At 41.7% G+C, this 23,883-nt stretch overlaps 1 protein-coding gene across 3 annotated transcripts in view; it reads right to left on the reverse strand.

The window, feature by feature from the left end:
• Positions 1–23,883, reverse strand: part of plcb3 (phospholipase C, beta 3 (phosphatidylinositol-specific)) — a 55,177-nt gene extending 31,294 nt beyond the window's left edge. For 2 of the 3 annotated variants that reach the window (XM_030722620.1, XM_030722619.1), the window contains exons 1-2: positions 23,340–23,883; positions 6,703–6,789 (exon numbers count right to left, since the gene is read on the reverse strand). In XM_030722620.1, coding sequence (XP_030578480.1) covers positions 6,703–6,789; positions 23,340–23,438 — 186 coding nt within the window. In that variant the 5' untranslated portion in view covers positions 23,439–23,883. Of the gene's footprint in view, positions 1–6,702; positions 6,790–10,431; positions 10,570–23,339 lie in introns of those variants that run through there. The other variant, XM_030722621.1, reaches the window with a different exon arrangement.

The following is a 23,883-nucleotide window of genomic DNA, read 5'->3' on the forward strand; positions in this document are numbered from 1 at the left end:
GCTCAAACGGCTAGACGATAAACCGAGGACTGGAAGTAAAATAACAAACTGAACTTTATTCACCCAAAACAGGTGCTGATTTACTAGTGCACTAATCTGTCGTAACATTTAAATAACTGCTGGCGATGCAAAGTGCGCAGGTCCAGAGTGACGTATCGGCGAACTCTCATCCCAAGTTTAACTTTTCTTGCAGCGAGCAAATGAGAGCCAAGGACACCAATGATTGACATACGGCAGGATGGTAAATTCATTATAGACCTACTTAAACGACTGGAACCTCGAACATCTTCCAGTGACTAACCATCAGTTGCAAAGAAACGCGCAACATCTGAATAAATTAGCAGATTTCAAACATACACTATAAAATATTTTGGGTGTCAGTTTAGTTTAAAAATAGCAAGAGGCAATGCCCTCAAGGAAAATATGCCCCACAAGCCATGATGAGTCACTTAGTGGTAAGAGCAGAGAAGTTGGCCTTGACAGTCACCGAACCTCAATCCAATGGGATTGCAGTAATACGTTTTTTTATGGTAATCTGTCAGCCATGTGAGTCAAGCTCCAAATGTCACTTGGTCCCTCTCAGAGGGCGGTTTCATAGAGAAAACTGTGCATAGAAACCTCTCCCCAAATGGCAAAAAAACCCAACTTTTAAGACGTCCACACATTTGCTGATGTGTAATGATTAATGGCTCTACTTTAACATCCAGCTGAACGTACTTGGAGAACTCTTTAACCCCTCTCCCTCTATCCTCTATGCTGTTATTTTAACCCCAGCAGCATCTGTGTAGTACCTCATTTAGGATACAAATGTAAAAAGAGGAGGAACGTTTGGCCAGAGGACAGCAAAAGGACACCCTGCAGAATTAGCAGGAAGTTGCAAGCATATGTTGTAACAGATGTTTGGATTTGGGATGTGCATGTGGATCTTGTGTAACCCGTGGTCATTGGCATGCACTTCTGCGTTCAGCATTTAGCCACAGTTATTTACTCAAGAGGGGTTTTGGGGAGTTAAGAATTATGGCAGGTCACAACCTTTTACGGTTTCAAGTCTGAAAACGAACAATGACAGAAAGGGTTTTTCCTCGACAACAATCAAAAAGTTTATGTAAGGGATACCAGGCTGCAATTCCTCCTAGAAAGCACATCTATACTGGATTCCTATTGGACCTTAGCGGTCTGCTACAACATGCATTGAGCTACCACTTCAGCTTTTTTAGGACGGCTGAATGTGCAGTGTGTGCACAGATCTTCAGACGTATCCCATCAAACAATATTGTCAGACTCATAAAAATGTAATCTATGTTTGAGAGTGTTAACTGTAAAGCAGGTGCAATTCAGTAGGAAGACATCAGAGACAACAGGCTGATTACCAAATCTAAAAAAAGAAGAAAAAAAACCCCCAGAGCTTTAAAAAAAAAAAAAAAAAAAAAGGCTTATATCAACATCAACAACCAAACGGCAAATAAAGACGCAACTAAAGTGCAAAAGTTAAAAACTATCAGTTCAGTGTGTGACTCGAACTGTAGCCAATGATGGGAGCAAAGTTATGATGCGCCATCAACTCCTCAAGCCTCCAAATAAAAATATGATAAGTTAATAATAAACCAAGAGAACGTGAGAACAGCTGTGTTCATGCGGGAAAATGATTCTCGTTAAGGAGAATGACTCGATACATGCAATTTCGTGAATAGTTCACAAAATGCAGAGAGATCGTGTTGTGTTACTCCAACACTCAGCATGGCTTGTATATTTTTTTCTTTAATTCGCTCCATTCACGCCTGCAGATGGCCCGAGATCTAATGGCTAATATAAACCCCAACAGTGTAGTTGATCTTTGGCTGGACCGAGACAACTCTCTCATGATAAATTTGTTACTGGTCATGTTACTTCATCTCAAAGACTGGAGAGGTTTAAAGAGCCTGGGATGGAAAGGCAAAGAAAGAAGCACAGTGAGTGAAAGAGAGGAAAAGACGGTGCACAATGGGGTGTGTCTCCCCACAAACACTGTGTGCAGTGTGTGTGTGTGTGTGTGTGTGTGTGTGAGCAACAGTTGTTCATTATCAGTGCTAACAGAGTTGAAAATAGATAGATCTGCGCACCAAGCAGCTCTCGCAGAAGGATTTATTTGCTGTGTGACGCTTCCCAGTACAAAGCTCTTCCCCAGACTTACTCAAGAATTATGGGAAATTCAAGGCTCTGAGTACACACTAATATGTCAGAGGTCTTATAAGCTGAACCTCTGGACATTACACAAAGATAGAGAGACAGAGATAGCTGAGCGAAGGTGGGGGCAGAGGAAGAGATGTGAAAGATTATTATAGAAGGATGGAGACAGAAATTATCAGCAGGAAGAAAATTGCTGTAAAGAAAAAGTGTCAGCACAGAGACAGAGATAAATGAGACACTGGCAAAAAAAAAGAGGGGCAAGTATAGAGATATTTAAAGGGAAATGTTAAACAGAGTGAAGGTTGAGAAGAAGGTGACAGAACACAGATGGAGATAAGACAGGATGAGGAGAAGATTACCTGGAGAAAAGGTGAAAAGGGTGAAAGAGAATGAGACAAAGCAGATTTCGTGGGGAAAAAGTTATGAGAAAATGTGAGAAAAAGGAGGCAGGTAATCCAAATAAAGTCAGTGAAGGATAAAAGGAGGGTAATAGAAGGGTGATGAATGAAGGAAGAGAAAAAAGGATGGAAAAACACTTCCCCCCAGGCTGCACGTAGCCCAACGCTTAAGTGCTTTGTTCAGTGATGTTGTTCTCAACACAAGTTTACATCTTTAAAAGAAAACAAACAAAAAAAAAAAAAAAAAAAAATCAAGGCCACCCCGCATCTTGGGTGGTCAGCTCCTCAGAGTTCCTCGCAGCACCATCTTCTCTGAAGATTTTACTAAGACCAGCTGGATCGTCACTACTTAAGGCTGCAGTGGGAAATCTGCAGAGCAGTTTTAGCTAATGTTTTATCCAATGTCATGACATCACTGTTGAGCTGGATGTTGGGGAGGAAACTGAGCGTGTGCTTCAAAAGTCTGAGCACGTGTTACAAACCAAAATCCACTGTGGGGGGAAGAGGGGGGGTCGAGCTTTCACGCGCGCGTGCCTGTCCTAAATAAAATGCAGTGTCACCTTTGCGGTACGACGCATCCTCTTAAGTTGCTAGAAAAGTGCTTTTGACATTTTTGGGTTGCGGACTTTTGGATGTCCTTCCACAGCCTTTGCTGAGCTTCTAAAAATGACTTTGGTGAGCGTGATCCAGTTCCACTCCATGACCATGGGCATGGCCTGAATTAAATAAATAAAGCTGATACGATACATTTTGATCAAATTCAACTGGGGAGAAAAAAAAAAAAAAACCACAAATTAAATCTACAGATGACTTTTGTTTCAAATCTCTGACGTTTAAATGAAGAAGAGCAGCGTGGCAAAAATATAAAATGCACTGGAGAGCCAATATTTTGGGTGGCTCTATTCACAGAAATGGGTTTCATCCAGAATACCCTTGTCATCTGTGTAAAAGCGTATTAACTGCTCTCATTAATAATCACTGGATATCTGTGTTGCAGTGTCCTCTTTCTTTTCAGCTCTGCTTGGAAATCTCCTGGGGAGTCGCAACGCTGAATTAAAGCTTCACTCTGGTATCACTGAAATGACTACAGCCACTTTGAAATGGGACTTCTGTAAAGCCAAAGCTTATTTTTATAGATTCAGGTGCGCCTATTTTCAACAAAATGACCAACAGGAGGTTTGCAGAGAAGCAGAGCGTCCCGATTTCCTGAGCCACATTTTAGCCCGACACTGTTAATACTGAGAAACGCTGAAGAAACGAATATCCCAGCACTGGCCAGTGATCGCTAACATATCATCTAACATAATGAACTAACAATATTAGTCACTGCCAGTCTGATCCTATTCATGTCAGGGCACCAGAGTTTCCCTGTAATCAGCCTTGGTGGCCTGAAGGTTTTGAAGTCGGTTTCATTTTTTGTGGCCATGGCCATCAGAGAGCTGGATTCCCGCTACCGAAATAAGAATAGGGACCACAATCGGCCTTACTCATGCCAACACCAACTAGGATGAAAGGCAGCAATGAAAGAAAAGCTTAAATGCTGCGGCACAAGAGGTAAATGAAGTGGCACTACCAGCACTCTTTGCTCAAATTTCCTGGAAGGCAGAAGGGAATCTTCCTTGACTTGGGGACTGTTTTCGTGGAAAGATAAATTCTGGGATTTTACCAATACCTAACCAGAGGAAGAATTATTTTCATAAGATAAAAATGCAGATTTTATCTTGTGAAAATGAATCATTTGCATACCTGAATCCAAGCAAGCAAATGCACCACAGTCAGCTTGACAGATGGTCTACATAGATTTCTTTCTGTCACACTCAGAGGGGTTCAAAAGTAATCTGCCATTTTTTTTTCTGTTTTTTTTTTGTTTTTTTAAAACCACACCACAAATGATGTAACAGCTAATCAGCCTTTTAAGCCTTTTTCCACACAGCTGGAGTTTCTCTGCTTTTTGCGCAGTCGCACTTTGGAAACACTGTTGGGGTTTAGGTCAGGGAGCTGCCGAGGTAGAGGCAAGCAGGAGGACATATGGACGCATGACATCTACCCAATTTTTGCCTGCTCTATTCTCACATGGGCGCTACACCGGCTTTGCACCAGGGAACTGGCTGGTTTAATGAGTGTGCAGCTCCATCTGGTAATGTCTAGAAAACTTCAGGAATACAGTGCGTGTTTAAAACTGATGTTGCATCGTCTTTTTGTTCATCTCTTCTAAATAAAGCAGAAGGGAACCCTCCTGACACCTGACTGATATGAAATAGTAGGTAAACACAGGTGGTAACAATCACATTAATTAGGTTCTGTTCTATTTCAAAACAAAACCTTAATTACTGTGATTAGAAATGCCTGTGTTTACCTACTATTTCATATCAAAACGGCTGCAGTGAAACGTCGATTTTGCCAGCAGAAACGCTTTGGCAGTGACAGATCAACGCTGATAGAAAGAACATAATTGTTTTGTAAGTCACAGAAATCGTTTTAATACTAATTGCCAACTGGAATAATGGCTTTTTTTTTTTTTTTTTAAATAGTAAAAAATAATAAAAAGTTATCTGATAAATCTGTGGGTATGGAAAAAGTGAGTGAGTTTTCCCGACCTGTCCAGTCCACCTCTCATCTCTGCTTTAGGCTACCTAATGGCTGCGTAAATCTCTGTCCAAATTGGTGGTCTAGTTGCATTGTGGGTAATTTAGGCATCGAGCTCGCAGAAAGAAAATGAAAAGACCGTGTCCATTTTGATCCTCGTTTATGTAAAATGTTTAATCAACGGAGTACTCGTAAGGGTGACCTTTGACACGCCGTGCTGTCACCATCAGAGTGACGAGCAGCTTTACCACCCTGTTGAAAACAATGACAATCCGACTCGCTGCTAAACAGTGTCACAGTTGCGCCTCGGGCGACAAATGGCCTATTATCCTAATACCACGCACACACGTGCTTGCGCAGGCACATACATAAGAAAGACATCAGGATAGAAGGAGTATTTAAAGCTTGTGTGTGTTATGTGAATGCATGCTGACACATGTGCAAGCTGACAGCGTGACGTGTGCTCTGGCCCAGTTACTCGCACGCATGCAGCGCGCACACACACACACACACTCCAAAACATGCAGACAGAACCCAGTGATAATATTGGCTATCAACGGGTCATTCCTTACATGCCTTTTGGATAAACAGACAGCCAGAAATAAAGAGGGAAGAAGGGTTTGTGCATGCGGGAGAAGGAGAAAGAGAAAAACAGTCACTGGGAAGGAGTTTTGTTTGTGTATGTGTGCACGCACGTGTGCGTGTGGGAAGAGTTAATTGAGCAGCCCTGAAATGTCATTCGATCCAGAAAGCCTCAAAAAATGCACAGACCGGCCCAACATAACAGAGATATACTGGTTATATGAAGCCTGTAGACAAAAGTAGCAGATAATACAGACAGCTTTGTTCATAGGGTTTGTTTATGGACATGTTTACCCATAACCCATACTGTGATATGAAAACAATAAGATATTAGAATCTCATATATCTACATAACATAACCACAGTCATAATCTCAAAACCCATCATCCTGCTGACTCCCAGCTTATTGCATCCGGCTAATTATCTCAGCTGTATGCCTAAACCGTACAATCCAATATTACTAAACTAATGGCTTAAACGTAACCACCAAATTCATGGAAGGGGAAGGACGGATGCTGGAAAGTAATGATACATGAATGGAGGGAAAGAGATGGAGGATTGCTGATGACCACAAAGACAACAGGGACCAGAGTGAACAGGAGGATAGAGGAGACAAACAAGGCCAGGACAAATTGATGAAACCCATTTTGGCTGAGCTAATGGACCGGGCAAAACCGCAATAAGTGACACAAAGAGGGAAGGAAGAAACAGCAAATTAGAAAGGCAGATGAAATACCCAGAAGAAGTGGAAGTGCAGCTATGTAGTGGTGTTAAAGTTGACAAATAGCAAGTGTAATATCCGTATTAGCACTTACGATGGTACATTAAAGATCCATTATGGTTAGAGTGGCTCATTTGTACTTGATCATGTCCGAGTACTTTGGAGATGCGCGACAGTCTATTTGGCCAACTTTGATGCCAAACTGCGTGTGTAAATGTGTGTGTGTGTGTGTGTGTGTGTACATCTTACCAGGCCAGTCCCTCCGGTCCAGTAGAGGAAGAATCCTTCCGGATCAACTTTCAGGTTTACCAGTGTCGGCGCTGAACCGTTAGGCTCCTAGGCGACAACAGAAATGCAGATGTTTAACAGCGAAAGGACAAAATAATTGCTCTCTTTTTCTCTCTCTCTCTCTCTCTCTCGCTCGCTCTCACACACACACACACACACACACACACACACACACACACACACACACACACACACACACCTCTTTAAGAAGAGAAAAATACTACGTGCTAATCAAACCAGGAGTCAGTGTTTCTTACAACTTGGGTCTTATTTTTACAGATTTGGCCTCGGATTTAATGGGGTATGATGTTGGATATCATAATAAAGACAGAGTGAATTAAAGTCCCTTGCATGTCATAAGGGAAAATAAACGCCTGCTCTCTATTAACTTTGCGTGTATCGTGTCACAGCGTGTCCTTGTCATTTATGTCCGCTAACAAAAAAATTTAAAAATACTTGAAATGCTGGAGTACGGTGGGGGGGCCGCGGGATAAACTACGTTTTTATGAACATCTAAAATGAAAAAGTGAGCCTCGCAGGAGATGAAAGAGGATACCAGTAACGCAACATGAGGCATCAGCTATAACATGTAAGCTAAGCTAAAGCATTTTGACAGCATGCAGCTTGTATTATAGCAGAATGTAGATCATTTCAGAAGCTGTGATTAACATTATTATGTTTGCAAGTGCTTTAGCCAACTACAGCAGCTTGCTAACTAATAAGGTGCTAAAACATTGGGAGTAAATTGACACCCATATACTAAATAATAACTAATATTGGGCAATAATTTCACCCCTGCTGACATATCAGTCAGGCTCCAACCTGTTGGGCAGTGGGTTTGGTCTCCCAAGCATGACACCTTGTGCTTTGTAGCTATTATAACTCTTAAATGGGAGGAAAAAAAAAAAAAAAAGAATCTTAAAATATTCATAGCCAAACCATTTAAACTATTTTATTACTTCTGCCAAGGAGGTTGGTTTTGGTATGTCTGCACGTAGGCGTGTCAGCCTACCTGTAAACACGAAAAGTTTTGAATGCTTTCTGATAAAACTGTCGGGGTGCAGAGTGGGGTCACGTTAACAATCTGTTCAAATTTGCCTTACATCCACCTTCGAGGTCAGGCAAGGTCAACTTAAAGATTTATTGGTCAAAAACTGAAAACAAAAAAAAAAAAAAAAAGCCTGATAACTTAAAAGTGTGCTGTGTATTGAAAGTACCATATAAAAGATTTAAAATGTCATCCCACATTTGGCCTCTAACCTTTCCTTCAAGGTCAATACAATGACCTGAAGGTCAAAGTGATGCTAATGCTATACAGAGCTACTTAAAATGGGATTTTTCAGACTGACAAGAACATGTTGGCATGGGATACTTTTTCAGTACTGTTTAATTTTATCATGACTTTGTTATGTACATTACTGTAACAGGTTATAACCATTTAAATACACAACAATTTGAGTACACCTACAAAGTTCCTGAAGTTTGTTTGTTTGTTTTTTTGGGGTTTTTTTTGTTTTGTTTTGTTGTTTTTTTTGTTTTTTGTTTTTTTTTTTTGGGGGGGGGGGGGGGTTGTGCTCAAAAACTTTTTTCACTCGATATGTAACACTAAATATTTAAACAAATTTTTACTAAAAAAGGAAATGGGCATTACACACGGACTATATCCACATAAATAAAAAATAATTCAAAATTGTGTCAAGCATATAAAAATGGGTTCGAAAAGGGCAAATAATAAAAGCCTGCACTTTGTTTTTACTGCACTACAAACGTCTTAAAGTATGTTTAAAAAGAACAAAGTAAAGACATTTTCTCTATATTTGATTTTAGCCCATTTTTATTTCTGTTGAGTTTTAATTCAGTTTCAGTCAACTAGAATAACCTGAAATGGTCTGTAAATGGTGAGGGGCATTTACTTCTGACATTTTTATTGAAAATGTTTGGCTAAAACATCTGAATTTGTGACTTCTTTCACACCTTAATCATTTACATGATGAGTAAAGTGCTGTGGGGCAGGGGGATACAGGAATGCATTAAAAAAAAATTTGCTTATTGGTGAACCGGGAAAGGTACAAATAACAAATATCAGGGACAATCCCAACTCTAAACCATCTGTATAGCGAACTGGAGCTGTTGATAACACTGAGTCTTATATACCTTGTGTACCCGCTGTTTATGGCGCCTTTACTTTCTGACATTGTAGATGGACAGAAAGACAAAAAAAAACTGTGTTTGCGTCACATGTTGAGCAACAGCTGTTTTCAAGCTGGAAACCACAAGCTTTGACCAGCATGAAGATCTCATTCATGTGCAGCATAATGATGGCACAGAAGCCTGAATCAACATATCATTAGCATCATCATTATGGAGTCATACACAAGATACGATGACCGCATACACAAACACAGGCACACAAAACACACACACACACGGAGCTTCTGGCTGCATGATTACAGACGCACTCCAGTCCAACACACAAACACACTGCGAGACCTCCCGGGAAACAATGTCGTCGATCCAAACCGTTATTGGAGTGACAGACTCACAACACCAAAGCATCAGCTTATGGGTATCATCGTCACAGTCAGATGGGAAAGGACAGAAGAACTTCCTGGCAACCGCATGAAACTTTCCCACTATCAAACTATCAGAGGAAAAAGGTTTATAAGAGCATAACACACAAACAGCTAACCAGTGACCACATAAGGAAGCTTTGCTGTAATGTGCGGTGGAACAAATAAAGCAGCCATCGTATGATTTCAGCCAAGCTGAAGCATTAATGGCACATTAACCACAATAAAAGTGTGGCAAACTGAAAAAAAAACACATTTCAGACTCAACCTGCATATGAAAACAGTCAGCTGATAAAACAACTGATAGAGACAACTGGCAAAGACCAGAAAACTTTATAGGGCTCCATAAAGGACTGTGGACCTTAAGCATTCTCGTGCGTACTTAAAGTACACAAATCATTTTCCAGCAGCTATAAAACGGTCATAAAACAACTGGACTCCTCATATAAAATTATTTTTAGGGAGACAACGCTAACTGTTTTCACTGATGTCCTTCCAAGAAAGAGAATGAATGTGCACCCTTTAGCATTTCGAGTCAGACCTCTGAATTATCCAAACACAATGTTATCTTTCAGCATCTGTTACCTTTGGACAGAGCTGGTCGTTTTTCCTGTTTTAGGTTTTTGTGCTAAGCAACCAATTTAGTTTCTCCTACAAGCGACTAAGCAAGAGATCCAAATTTGAATATTTCCCAAACTCCCACCCGGCAAAGCGTACATTCTTATTACATTTTAGGCTGAACCTACCTTCATTTTAGGCTCCAAGGTCGGCTAACAGAGAGCGAGGGTTAGCAAGAGAGGCAAGTGAAGGAGAAAGACAAAAAGGTTTGAGAACAAAAGGACAGAAGGTAAGGTGGATGGGAGTGAAAAAGCAAAAGGTTATAATAGAAAAAGAAACAAAATGTCAGGAGAAGAAGCTGACGTTAAACCTAACGCTGTGTCTGAAATCATGTTGAGGCTCCATAATACAGTGCATAGCAGAGATTGAGTAAACAAGGGGGCGATTTCAGACACATCATGAAGCCTTAATAAGCAACGATCTTTTAAAAGTGGATAGCATTAGCTTAGCTAGTAAGAGGCAACTATAAACCAAAAACAGTCTAAAAGATACCAGAACTTACTGCTCTGCTCTACACAGAAACCCGCTGACAGAATCATTTGAGCGCAACTCCAAATGTGATGCCAAATGTGCGTTTAATCACTGAACTTGTGACCTGGACTTACTCACTGCTACAAACGGAACACTATACATCACCCAATTTCGCGCTGTGGTAACCATCTTAAGGCCGTGACCGGATGTCAGAGGCTCTTTTCAGCTGGTGATTGGATGCAGCAAATATTGTGCAGTGAAGCTTGCAGATCTGCAGCCATATAGCTTTTGTTTGTGTTTCCTTTGTCTGCAAGGTTGGATGTTCAAGACAACAGAACTGAATAAGAAACTAAAGACAAAACTAGTGCTAAAGGGCCAAAAACATAACCAAGTGCCAAGTGGAACAATATGACCAACACACATGACAACTTGATATCAGTTTCAGGCTCCACTATCCCTGCAAAGCAAGATTAGAAATACCATTAATCGCTGCCTTAAAGCTGGCCCATGTTGCAATGAAGCTGCATACATCTTGTTAGATGAAGACAGAAAGGTTGCTCAGTTTTGGAAAAACAGACGTAGTTATTGCTTAGTTACTAAGTTACTAGTTACACTCAATATAACCAAACTACAGCATGACTTGTACAGACCATGAACAGAGAAAGCATAACGAATATTGGAAAAAAAGGGATAATCCATTAATCCTGTCAGGTCAGGTTTAGCAGAGACAAAGAGGAGACAGAATAATCAGTTTCACACATAAACCTCAAGTTAACGGTAACCACACATTTTGTCATTGTAAATATGCTTATTATCAAGACTATGTTTGAGATTGATGCGCCACCTTCACAGTCAGTAGAAGTCACATTGTTGTGCATTATTATTCCTCTAATGGTTCAATGGTGGAACCTCTTTTAAACAATTGTGGAGACGCCCCTGCAGCAGGATGGTGGAAAGCAGATATTCCTCCAGTGTTCACACAAAGAAGTTCAGGTGGTGCACATTAATCGCCATCACAAACCTCGTGATAAAACGCATAAGTAAGAGATGCATAAAAAAGACTGTCTGTATTCTTTCAACAATTTCTATTGACTGCACTAGCATGCAAAAACATTTATACATAATTGCTGTAATACAGTTTCCTGGTTTACGCTTGGTTCAGACTGCACTGAAATGGGGCCAAAAAAATGAGTGAACCTTACTATTGTTTCCTTGTTGACTTGTGACTGATTATATGCAGTGTCGTGGACACTTCACCATATGTGGGGAACTCCAGTGGGAGCAGATACACAAACACACATTTACTAAATGAGCGTGAGGTGTACATGACCAGAATTATATCATCACCCATATAGCTTTCACGCAAATACTGGCTGGAGGATAAACTCAAACACACACACACACACACACACACACACACACACACACACACACACACACACACACACCCCATTGTGGTTCAGATATATTTGCATGTTAACGCCTGCTGGGTTTTACATACGTGTCAGTTGCTTTCTGGCGCTGCCCTTCTCCATGAAATACACACACCCTCTTGTTTCTTTCATGGTTCATCCACTCCCACTCTCTCCACGTGAATTCGGAAATGCATTCACTTAATTCTTTTGTTTACTTCTTTTTTTTCCCCTCACCACTCTAATCGCTTAAATCAAGCCAACATGCCAAACATTCTTTACCTCTTGAATATCTTTGGGTTATTTGAAGACTGCAGTTAGAGATTTGTAGACAAAAAGATTAACAGTTGTAACAACGAATTGTCATTTCACGCTTTTATTCTGCATCAAAAAAGGTGTTTTCCACCTGATGTTAAGCGCAAAATGTTAAAATTCTAACCAGGAAATTTTTAGCCTGTTTCCTACACACACACACAAACGCATCATAGGGTGTTTACAGTAAACAAGGTGTGTGTGTGTGTGTGTGTGGGGGGGGGGGGGGGGGGTCTATAATTAGACCTCACCCACTCCCTAATTAACTGCCATATGTAGAAGCCCTCTGAAGTCTTGCTTTACATCTTTTTTCATTATTTTATGTCTCTCGGTTTCAGTCACTGCTTCAGTTCACTCTCTGCAACATTTAGAAACATTTCTTCATCTTTAATTGAATAAAGACCACATCTCCTTCTCCAGATGCCCTGACCCTCTGACAAACACCTTCATTACCTGACCATATAATGTTACACACACACACACACACACACACACACACACACACACACACACACACACAGACACACACACAGACACACACACAGACATACACACAGTGGGGAGACCACCCCTGAAGCTGATGTCTTACATGGACAAACTAATGAGCACCTCTTGAAAAATCACAATGTGTAACTGCTCGGATGTAGAAAGCCAAACACATGGTATCCTTCCTTCACCACAAATTAATGTGAGAGTGTGTGTGTGTGTGTGTGTGTACACGTATGTAATGCCAGTCAGGAGAAAGCCTTTAATTTGAAACTGATAAAAGTGGCTGCTCCGACTGCATCTTCGGTCACTCAAACTGTGAGTGAGTGTGCGTGTTTTGTTTACAGGAGTGGTGCATGAATGAGGGCCAACGTTGCACTTCGTGTAAGTGTGTTTCTGCAGCTGCTTTGGCAACATGGCTAAAGTTGATGACAGCAGGTAACCTTTGGACTCGAGACAGAGGAGAGGTGAGGAGGGAGAAAGTAGAGTCAGAGATATGAAGATATGCCATAGGATTATAGTATAGAAAGAATGAAATGAGCAGGTCTGTAAAGATGACTCAGTGTAGGCATAGATGGCATCTGAGTAGCACACTTACATTCCAGATCTAAACATATTTAGCATTTGAGGCTTCTCTTGAAGGCTTTTCAGTGTCTCAGTGTTATTTTCTTGTACACCTTCAGTACTTTTATGTGTTCTATTTTTCCTGTTGGCAGGTGCTGCACCATTTCATTTCCACAGGGTCCATTTAGCTTTCATCTGATTGGGCTGCACGAGCAGCAAATGAACCACTAACCCTTCCAACAGTAGAGGCATGTTCTGCACATGGAACAATACCCAAGTGTATGCAGGTTCTACTAAGCTAAATAAAGTGGCAAGATCCAGTTGTGATTTTACCACCTACTGGAGAGAGTGTAGCCTGGCCTTTTAACTACAAGTAAAGACAAGAGACTGCAGTCCAGTGTAGGCAGATTGTTGAGCATTAGCTCTGAACTTCTGTAGGACATAGCCAGCAGAGGTGTATGTGAGGAGGCACTCTGATTGGACATTAGCTGGTCTTTAACCTGCCAGCTCCCGAGTACAAAGTCTGTCTGATTGTGTTAATGCGCGAATATAGCAGTTAATTGTCCATCTGATTGACTGCTAGGCAGTGGGCGTCGTGTGCGCTGCCTCCTGCACGCTCTACCAGCCAGCTCCGTCACCTAAACCACGCCGAGCGCTTCCAGTAGTACAAATGCATCTGAAGACTGCGGTGTTCTGATTTTTTTGCTACATGTGAGAAAAGAAAATCTCTCTGCCTGCTTCTCCCAAAGTAGAGGAAAGAGTAACAAACAGTACAAATCAGGACCATTCAACACACTTTCAGAGAGTCTTCATAGACATGTGTTTTCAGGTGCTGGCTACATTCAAAACCATCCATCTTCTGCTGCTAATCAGTGGAGACAAATATCCATATTCTGTTTAGCTTGAAAGTCCAGACAGAATAAAAATGTCCCACATAAGACTTTAACCAGAATAAACCCAAAATATTTCAAATTAACAAAAGTAAAAATTTTCGGTGCTATGAAAACAACTTTACTGTTGTTACTGTTCTTCCTGCATTGGCTATTATCTTTAATAGTTTAATAATAATTTTTAATACTTTGTGAGGTGTTCACGTTGAAACATTGCCTCAGATTTCAATGTGCGAAAAAAACTGCGTTGACTAAAGCCGCTGGTAATTGCTTTGAATCATCTACGTAAACGGATCCAATTTCAATACTCTGCTTGTCACACTGATTTCTAACAGTGCTACACGTGCCAAGTGTATTACTGTGCCTCAATATAAATACCCAAGAAACTCTGCTGTGCAGTAACACAGTATTAACTTTGTGATGACCTTCCTGAACTTTCCTGAAGAATCTCAGTGATCGGTTAGTTCATCTAAAAGGAAAGGAAAGAATACATTTGCTGTAACATAATGTCACAAAGCTCAAAACAAGAGCATTCGCACAGTAAAACGCTGCCATGTTGGCGACGCAGAGTTTTCACATCAGAGTGGCTGTTAATGCTTTATAAGCTTTCAGATACAGATAATGTCTGACCAACAATTAAAAGGTGACTGTTTGGATAACACACGAGATCAAAACTGAACACAAGACAGAAAGAGGGAAATAAAGAGGAAGGCACAGGGGAGGCATGTCTAAAAATTAAGGAAGAGCCAAAACAAAAGACAGGAAGCAGACGGATGAATAGAAGGAGGAAGAGAGAGAGCGAGAGAGAGAGAGAGAGAGCACGAACAAATGGGGAAGAGATGGCATATGGTGTGTAGAGAAAATGAAGGTAAAATTCCTAACAAAGTCAAAGAGGAGAAGGACATGAGATGAGATGGTGCAGTCCAGATGGCAGTCCCACACTTCACATGTGGCTGTGGTTGACCTTCCACCTTGCTCTCTCCCTCTGTCCATCCGTCCCTTGTTTCTCACCACTCTGCCAGGATGTCACCAGTGTTTCTTGACATGGCGTCAGCCCTTCACACTATCCTGCGCATCCAATCCTCCACTTCTCCTTCGCTCATGTCTTCACTCTAATCTCCCAAACATCTGTCATATAACGGCAATTTGTGGTGTGCTGCCTCCGCCCATCAACCGAGTGCCAAACCAAGATATACACTTTCTGAAAATACTGGCATACGGGAAAAATTGGCATGAGAGTGGAGCTCATTGTGCTCTCCTATAAAAGGACAGGATGACAAGGCACCTCTGCTTATGAAAGATCAGTTTCTCAGGACTGAAAAGCGTTCATTTTAAAATGCAGGCTTTCGCAAATATATAAGATTGTGAATCTTAGGTGCTTTTCCTCCACCAGTATTCAGCGTTAACATGCTAACAGTATAGGGTCCATTTTAAGATGGAAATCAAGCGAGGCTCTAAAAATATCTGATCTTGTTTTCAGAAAACTAAGACCACTTAAGGATGCTGTGATAGATATTTCATATCAGAGCTGCAGCGTGTGACTGTTTAAGGCCAGGCCGAAAAGCAAAGCAAGAAAAAAAACATGATAACATCACCTATTCGAGTCCCCAAGTTTAGAGAAGTTTCAGCTGATAAGCATTTACTTTCATTTAACATGTTAAGAGATTTCTTGCTTAATGGATTATGAGTAATGAGCAGTTAAAAATACATTAAAAACTAAACTATAGAAACCGCTCTAATCCAAAGCAATAGATGCACACTGCTTTGGAAATTGTACATGCGTAATTATTTAGAAAAATGGCTGAAGTGTCGTGAAAAAGGGTGGAAAAAAAAAAAAAGGGTTTGAAAAAGCTTTTGATCCTGATGTTTCCAAGTGTATAAAATCAGTCACTTAACATCTCTCGCAATATCCTTTAATGTGGGAGTCCCACAGGGAAACATTTGGGGTCATCTGTTTTGTTTGTTTTTTTAAATTTTATCTAGTTTTTGTTTAAAGGCTCTTTCTAAAGTCTGTAAGTACTCTAATTGTCTTTTATATGCTTCTGACACAGTGACTTTTTTCCTCTAGTCCAAACTCTGTTCTCTCAAACAACTGACTCTGTTGACACATATTTTCATGCAGTGATCTTTTTTAAAACAATATTTTGGTCCCTTCCTAAAAAAGAAACCACTACAGTAGCAAGTCTCTGCCCGGTTCACCTTCCTTCCTCCTCTCCGCCTTTGGTGACTTAGTGTAACATGTCTTGGCACGTTACCACTACCTGCACTGCACCAAAATTGTGTGAAAGGTAACATGATGTCATAACCAGAGTATGGATCGACCCAAAACACACGAACTCCAGACAATGTGGAGAGAATCAGGTTTGGACGTGGTCCATAGCTGCCCATTTTTCACATGTAGAGCACAACAGAAGACATTCTCACTACTGGAGATTAGTAGGGGGGCAAGACACATGATACTTGCCTTGCTTGCTGTTAATTCTCTGGATGATTAGCTGCTCTATTCTCACATATGTGCAACTGGCTGCATCAAACGTGTATTCTCTCATGCACCCCTGTTGAGTAACGTCCGCAGAGCTTCAGGAGGACCACGGTGCATGTGTGATCACAGCTATAGAAATCCAGCTCTACAGTGCTACTAGAGGGCAGAAACTAAAGTAAGCCTATAGCTGTAGCTCAGGAGGTAGAGCAGGTCACCCACTAAGCAGATCCCTGGCTGCTCCAGTCTGCATGCCAAGGTATCCCAAGACTCTGATGTGTTCATTGGAGTGTGAATGCTAGATAGAAAGCACTTAGGTGTAGAAAAAAGTGTCCATTTACTATACACTAATCAGAATGGTTCAGTCAAATGCCTTCTCAAGCCAGTGGTCTCAGAACACACACACACACAAAAAAAAAACAAAAAAAATACAGTGCAAATACAACATTGGCTTCACTGCCACCATGCCACAACAGACTGATGTGCTCAGATGAAGAGTCTTTCTTGTGGCAGCCCCCCAAGCTGTGGCTGTTTCAGCAGGACAATGCCCACCGATCGGGAGCGCCTCTCTCGACCAACATTTAGTTCAGTCTTCTACTGAGCGTGCCGAGACATGCTGGGTCAACGCGCTCATCAGCGATGGCCATAACCAAGCTGCAGGCCACACTCATCCAGGAATGGAGAGCAATTCTCCAATAACAGATGCAGACAGTTGTACATTTGCATTTCTTTTGCTAGTATATGCTACCAAGGTGGGTGCTCATATTAAACAAGGAAAAAGTATGAAATTATGATGGTAGCATTTGGAGAAGCTATGTCCCCGTGAGCAAAAGCTTAGACAACGAACATCAAAACACTGGCAGATTTTTTCGACTCCTATGATGTCAGTAAGAGCAAATATCTTTATATGGTCCTTCTCATTATATGCTCTGTGTGAGCACAGAAGCACCTCACACCTGCTGTTTAAACCCTCTGTTTACAATCCGTGGCCAATCAGAAGAAGGTTGGCTCAAAGGGAGGGAAGGGGAAGGGAGGATGATCTAAGGGCCTGCACCAAGGTTGAATATGAGATGAATAAGGACTATTTCAAACAACGAATCGTGCAAAGCTACTTTAGTAGAGTCCAGGAATGAAAATATGTAGATAGGAATGAGCATAAGAAGTCCTGTTAGTTGAGGATATCAAATGCCAAAATGATCTTCCTGTTTTTACGAGTGTAAGATACAGGTTATTATAATCAGGTGCAAACTGTTTCCAATAGTTTGAGAGTTCAAACTATCGCTTTAACGACCTGAGTGAGAATCAGTATTATAACTGAACAGACCGCACAGTCGTTAAATTTAAACAGACAACTGAAAATCATCCAAATATCAAATTTGGCTTTTGATAGGATGTTAATTTTCATGCCTTTATCCAAAGCACACAGAGCTGGACTTCAAACTAGATTAGAGTGATGGCAACCGCAGCAAAAAAAAAAAAACGCCTCAGAAGAATTTCTGAATCGTGAACAAGCGCTGGCTGTCAGTTCGGTTTGCCAGCACAGCACCGATAAACACTGAGGACAACAGCAGCTTTAAGTTTCCTCAGCTGTCATCAAGATTATAGTTCTGTGCCATTATAAGTGAACTGCTGTGCAGTACTTAAAGTCTGACAAAGTAATCCCAACCAGATTGCAGGAAACGAGCCCAAAAAGCAGCATTTTTATGGTCCGGCGTGCTTCGCTAAACTTACAGGGATTTGAAATGGAGCCAAAACCTGTAATCCCAAAATGATTCCAGGTTCCCAAAACTCTGTACAATTAACGAGCAACGTGTGATTCCATTTGTTTACAAGCCCTGGTCTGCTTGCAATTATGCAATGTGAATATAAACAAGTCCACAAATTTTGGAAAAAAGTCTACGTTCCTTATCCGTTTCAGTTCTTACCAAAGCAAACATGGAAGTGTGTGTTCGAAAAACAAAAAATTTACACAATGCGCAAAACAGCATATAGTGCATTACAATACAAGAGCAAAAATAATCAGCTGAATGAAACTGGCAAACCCCCAGCACAAGAGTCAAATGTTAATGCTGTTAAAATGATTATTATTTTTTTAAATGGACCTTTAAGATTCATATCAAGACACCCCACAGCACAGTGACAGCGAGCCAAGCTGCTCTGCGGACAAACTGTCCATCTCTGTTTGATTGGTTGGTTGTTTAGGAGGAATTTTAACCAAATTCCAGTTGGAATTTGTCTAAATTAAGTCGTAGCCAGGCTGCAGAGGGCAGAGCAGCTGCAGCGGCACAGAGGGACCGAGGGAGAGCAAAGGAAAATGGTTTGACACTGGAGCCTCACAACAAGCTCAAACAGGAAGTCATTCAACGCGAAACGCACACCCAGAACAAAACAACCACGCGCACGCACGCGTATGAGCGCAGACGAGCCAGAGCGCAGACGAAAGAGGGTCAGTTTGGAATTTATTCCTCTTCCTCCCCCGAGCATGAGTCAGTATTTGTGTGTGTGTGTGTGTGTGTGTGTGTGTGTCATTTGATGTGCCTGCAGCAGACTTCCCAACGGCCATTGAGAAACAGAGGTTGTGTTGTGAGAGCAAAAGACTTCTAAAAACAATAAAAGTGGAAGAAAATCCAGCAGCAGCTGAATGACTGACGTGTGAAATACAAGAGATATGAATTCACTGAGAGGAGGGAAAAAAGAGGCTGAAGGCGGGATGGTGGGAGAAGCACAGAGGATTAAAAAAGTGAGGCATGTGGAGGAGGGACAAAGTGATGGGGAAGAGGGCAAGGGGTGTGGGGGGGTCAAATGAGGGCTTTTCATATAAACAAACTGCACCGCCCTCAGGCACTTTCTGTATATGTGTCTGTGTGTTTCCTAAAGCTAATCTCTGTTTCCTAAGTCCTTAAAGGAATAGGCCAAGAGTTTGTGACACTGGTCAGCGCAGAGCTCCAACTTTAAACTTTGGCAAACACTGCTCATACTCAATTATCTTAAATATTATACTTAATAAATGACAAGCAGCCAACAATAATTACAAAACCACTGGGCTTGTTATTTTTTTGGGATATTTTTTCCCTGCACAAAACAGCCAGACTGAGTCATCCTCAATTTAAAGTAGATAAGTTGATTAATCAACACTGCCATTTTAGCCAGCTTTCTCTCTCCAAAAAAAAAAAAAAAAAAAAGGTACAGGATCTCTAGATGCTCTCCACATAGAAAAGGAAAATGTAGCTGGACACTGACATCTTCTTGTTTCTAAAAAACTTTAAATATATTTATTATCTATCTGAAAGTGTCCTGATGCTCTATCATCCAGAAAGTTGATTCTGCTCACATGGACGTTTTCAGTGGGAGAGTCGTCCTCAGTCTCGAGGAACTGAGGAGAGCGACAAAAAGTTTCTCTCATTGAAAAGGCTACGTCCATGTGGACGATTTTAACAGAAGTGCGAGCAGGACGACTCTGCCAGCGTCAGTGCGGCTTGTTAGCTGGGCCACATTCATTTTGTGCTGACTAAACATTCAAAGATAGTGTGACAAAGACTTTAAAGCAGTTCTGTTTATTCACAATAAAGACGAGGACTGCTTTTCTGGCAAAGTGGATTAATAAGTTTTATAAGAGGAAAAAAAAAAATGTATCCACAGCGGACAAAAATTTCAAATTGAAATATCAGTATCAACTTTTAATTGGTGCATAAAGATTTAAGTTTAATCACAGGAAAACTTTGGGGGTGGCTGTGGCCCAAAGACCTCGCTAATCAGAAGGTCAGCGGTTCAGTTCCTGGCTACTCCAGCACCTGCATGTCAAAGTGTCCCTGGGCTAGATAATGAGCCCCAAATTGCCCCAATACATCCATCAGAGTGTGAGTCTGTGTGCAGCAGTTAGAAAGCACCTAAAGGTATAGAGTGCAGCGCCACATGGATGCGTGTGTGTGTGAATGGGGGAATGTGGCTTGTAGTAAAAAGCACTTTGAGTGGTCAGTTATTGCAAACCTAAGCTATGCTGCCATGCTCTTTTTTAGTGAGGCTGTCTCCTCTTGCAGCCCTTCCAGACAAGCCGTACTTGTTCAGTCTTCTTCTAGCTGTACTGTCATGAACTTCATCATTTGGCATGCTAACTGAGGCCTGTAGAGTCTGAGGCTTTTGCATTCCATAGCACGAGCTAAATTTCCTGAGACGCCCTCTCCTGGGAAGACTGTGGCATTGTGTTGACACACACCTGAATGATCCAGACCAGCAAACTGCCAAAACATCTCCTTCCATGCTGACGATCAATCAAGTGCATGTGATTAGCAAGATGTTTTCACAGGGCTGCACAGAGTCCTGTGAAACTTTCCTTTTCACGTGACTGCCAGTACCAGACCACTCACCGCTGACCATTTACCAAAAATGGAAAACGCACTTCTTCTTGAATGAGTTTCTTGCACTGGATAAATAAGATGCATCTAAATCTCATGCTGGAGACAAACAGAGGCGTCAGTTTGATGACAACTGAAAGAAAATGAATGCTGCGTAATGGCTTTAAAAGTGGTAATCTTCTTTTTCCCCAGTGATAGTCCCTGTTTATCCTATAAAATATTAGAAAGTGGGGGGTATGATCTATCCACTCAAGTTGCTTATTTTATCCAACTCATATCCCAAACATATTTAATTTGCAATAACAGACAGCAGCAAATCCTCGCATCGCAAAGTAGAAACCAGATAATGTTCATATGTTTATTCTGATGGAATAGCTCGCCTTAAAGCAGCAGTTTGTTTTCGCTCTATATCGACATGCAGGGAAGCTGCAGGAGCCCAAATCACACGCTCACTCTGACTGTTCTGTTAGGGAAGGAAAGGAAATCCAAGGCAGTGAGTCAAATATCACTCTGCCGGCCTTAACATTATTAATGAAAGAATGTGGAGCTGTAAACATGAATAAAAAAAAAAAAAATAAGCAAACTTTTACTTGCCTTAAAATACAGGATTTAAAATACAGTGCAGACAGGAGGAAACACATTGTGTTCAGTGAATTTCATCTGGCCAATCAGAAGCATCTTTTTTACTACAGTCAGAATTTATGAAAGAGACAGACCTGCATCCCTGAGGAAAAGCAGACTGAATCAACCCTGGAGTCTCCCTCTTTTTAAAAAATAATAATAATTCAGTCTGTTTCATATTTAAGAACCTTTCTGGACTTTCTTCACTCGATCACGAGCAGACGGCTTCTTTTCAGAAATCCGAGCACCAACCTGTTGAAGGCTTAATCTCTAAAATCTCAACCACGGTCTCACTTTATTTTAATACTCAAAGCAAAAGCACATTCCTCGAAATGTTTTATTAGCAGCAGACCTTTTCACGCCGCTGCATTTCACTTGTTGACAGCAGAGGGAAACGGCAAATAGAGCCGAGCGGAAGATAGACGAGGCAAAAAGCATGCACATAATTTTAAGTGTTCACACACTTAATGAGCAGCATAGCCATTTCCTGGGAATTCCCTTTGAGAGAGAAACAGAAAGAATTAGTGTGTGAGAGAAGGAAAGCAAATCAAAGGGAGTTCAATGTTTGCGTGGTAAGACCCTCCCATGAAGGACAGGAACATACACACACCATTTTATCATGACAATGTGTTGGGCTGTGCGTTGCTTATAAGTTGTCTGACTGTCTAACACTCATGTGGTTAGTTTTTTTTTTTCTATTAAATGGCACTTGGTGGAAAGTTTCTGTGGGGTCTGAGTGTCAACACGCCTACACTGTAAATGAAAAGTGCTTTTATGATAACAGCTTTTTTTTTTTTTTTTAAGAGGAACACACACACACACACACACACACACACACACACACACACACACACACACACACACACACACACACACACCAGTCCAGAAAGATGGTGATGACCCGCGCCACACATGGATAAACACACACTCTCATGTACACTGTGCAAGCAGTTGTAATATAAATCCAACACACACAGGCCTGCAGTCTGAGCCCTTCAGTCAGCCACTCCGTTAATCATTGATGGATGCTCAGACACATGGACTGCCCTGTGCTTCAGAAAACCCCAGCTCACCCACGCAGTTATTAAGGTCAGTGTGTTTAGGTGCCCATACACACTTAAGCAGAAACAAACAGAAAGGTGGGAGGTTGGGGCGGGGGGGGGGGGATTAGTGTTGAAGTGAATGAAACCATTTATATAGTCACAGAAAGAAAAAAAAATCTATATATTAATTCCTAATGCAGCAAACAGATGCGAGTCCTGCAGAGACAGGTGCCTTCTTCCTTAATCCGCTGGAAAAAGGGGAGGGGAGGGGAGGGGGGGGGGGGGGGGGGGGGGGGGGGGGGCACATAGGTGGGAAGAAAGAGGGGAAAAGGAGCAGAAAGGAAGGTGAAAAAAAAAAGTCTTTGCTGAACCGGAGCCCAAGGAAAACCGGCTTGACAAGAATTCAGCACAACAGTCACATTCAAGCACGGATGCCTGCTGGCGACTATATAGGGAACAACTTTTTTTTTTTTTTTGTCTTTCGTGGAGTGTCTGCTTAACACACACATTTGCAAATATAGTGAGCTTCTGTGTTCGGCGCAGGCTGTGCACACACACCTTTACATACATTATCTGTGTCTGCATCTCACTAACACGCTGCACAACTCTGCACAACAGCGGGCCTCCTGTCAAAACTGTCATGTTGTCCCTCTGTCTTTGAGGCAGAGCGTGTCACGTTAGGATAGCTGTTCACGTTCGTTTCACTTCACTGTTTTTGCGGCACCACAAACGAACCAAAAAAAACAAAAAAAAGGCAAGTTTCAGACATTTGATTCTCACCTCGTCCCATTTGATGAATTTGCCGCCCTTCTTCAGCGCTTCGTGGACGGACACGGGCTTCAGCTGCAGCGCGTGAACTCCCGGCTTGGCCCCGGCCATGACGAGGGACTCCCTGCCCGGGTGCCAACGCCTAAACCCCGGCTACGGCGACCTGGACTCCTCGGAAGGAACAAAACGATCTTCCTTCCTCCACTTCAAGTCCACAGCTTCTTCTACTTTTCCGGGGAGAGGGTTAATTGAAACACGGAGGGGAGGGAGGTTCCTAAAAGTCAGGCGCTGTCCTTAAAAGTTAGAGAACCTCCCCGAGAGTTTGAAGAACATGAGGAGTAAAATCCAGAGAGAAAGACGGGACTTGGTTGCTTCAGTGCGCACCGCCGCTGTGTCTTGTCCGCGTCCACGCAACGCGGTGGCGCGCCTATAATTCCACTTCTTTTTTTTATTATAAGCTCTGATTCATATATTTGTTTATTGATGCAGAATCCTTTAATCACGCACTTGAGCCCGTGGAGAGATCCTTTCCTTCCTTCCTTCCATCTGGTCGACC

The sequence above is a fragment of the Archocentrus centrarchus genome (assembly GCF_007364275.1).
Source record: "Archocentrus centrarchus isolate MPI-CPG fArcCen1 chromosome 18 unlocalized genomic scaffold, fArcCen1 scaffold_23_ctg1, whole genome shotgun sequence".
Taxonomy (NCBI): domain Eukaryota; kingdom Metazoa; phylum Chordata; class Actinopteri; order Cichliformes; family Cichlidae; genus Archocentrus; species Archocentrus centrarchus.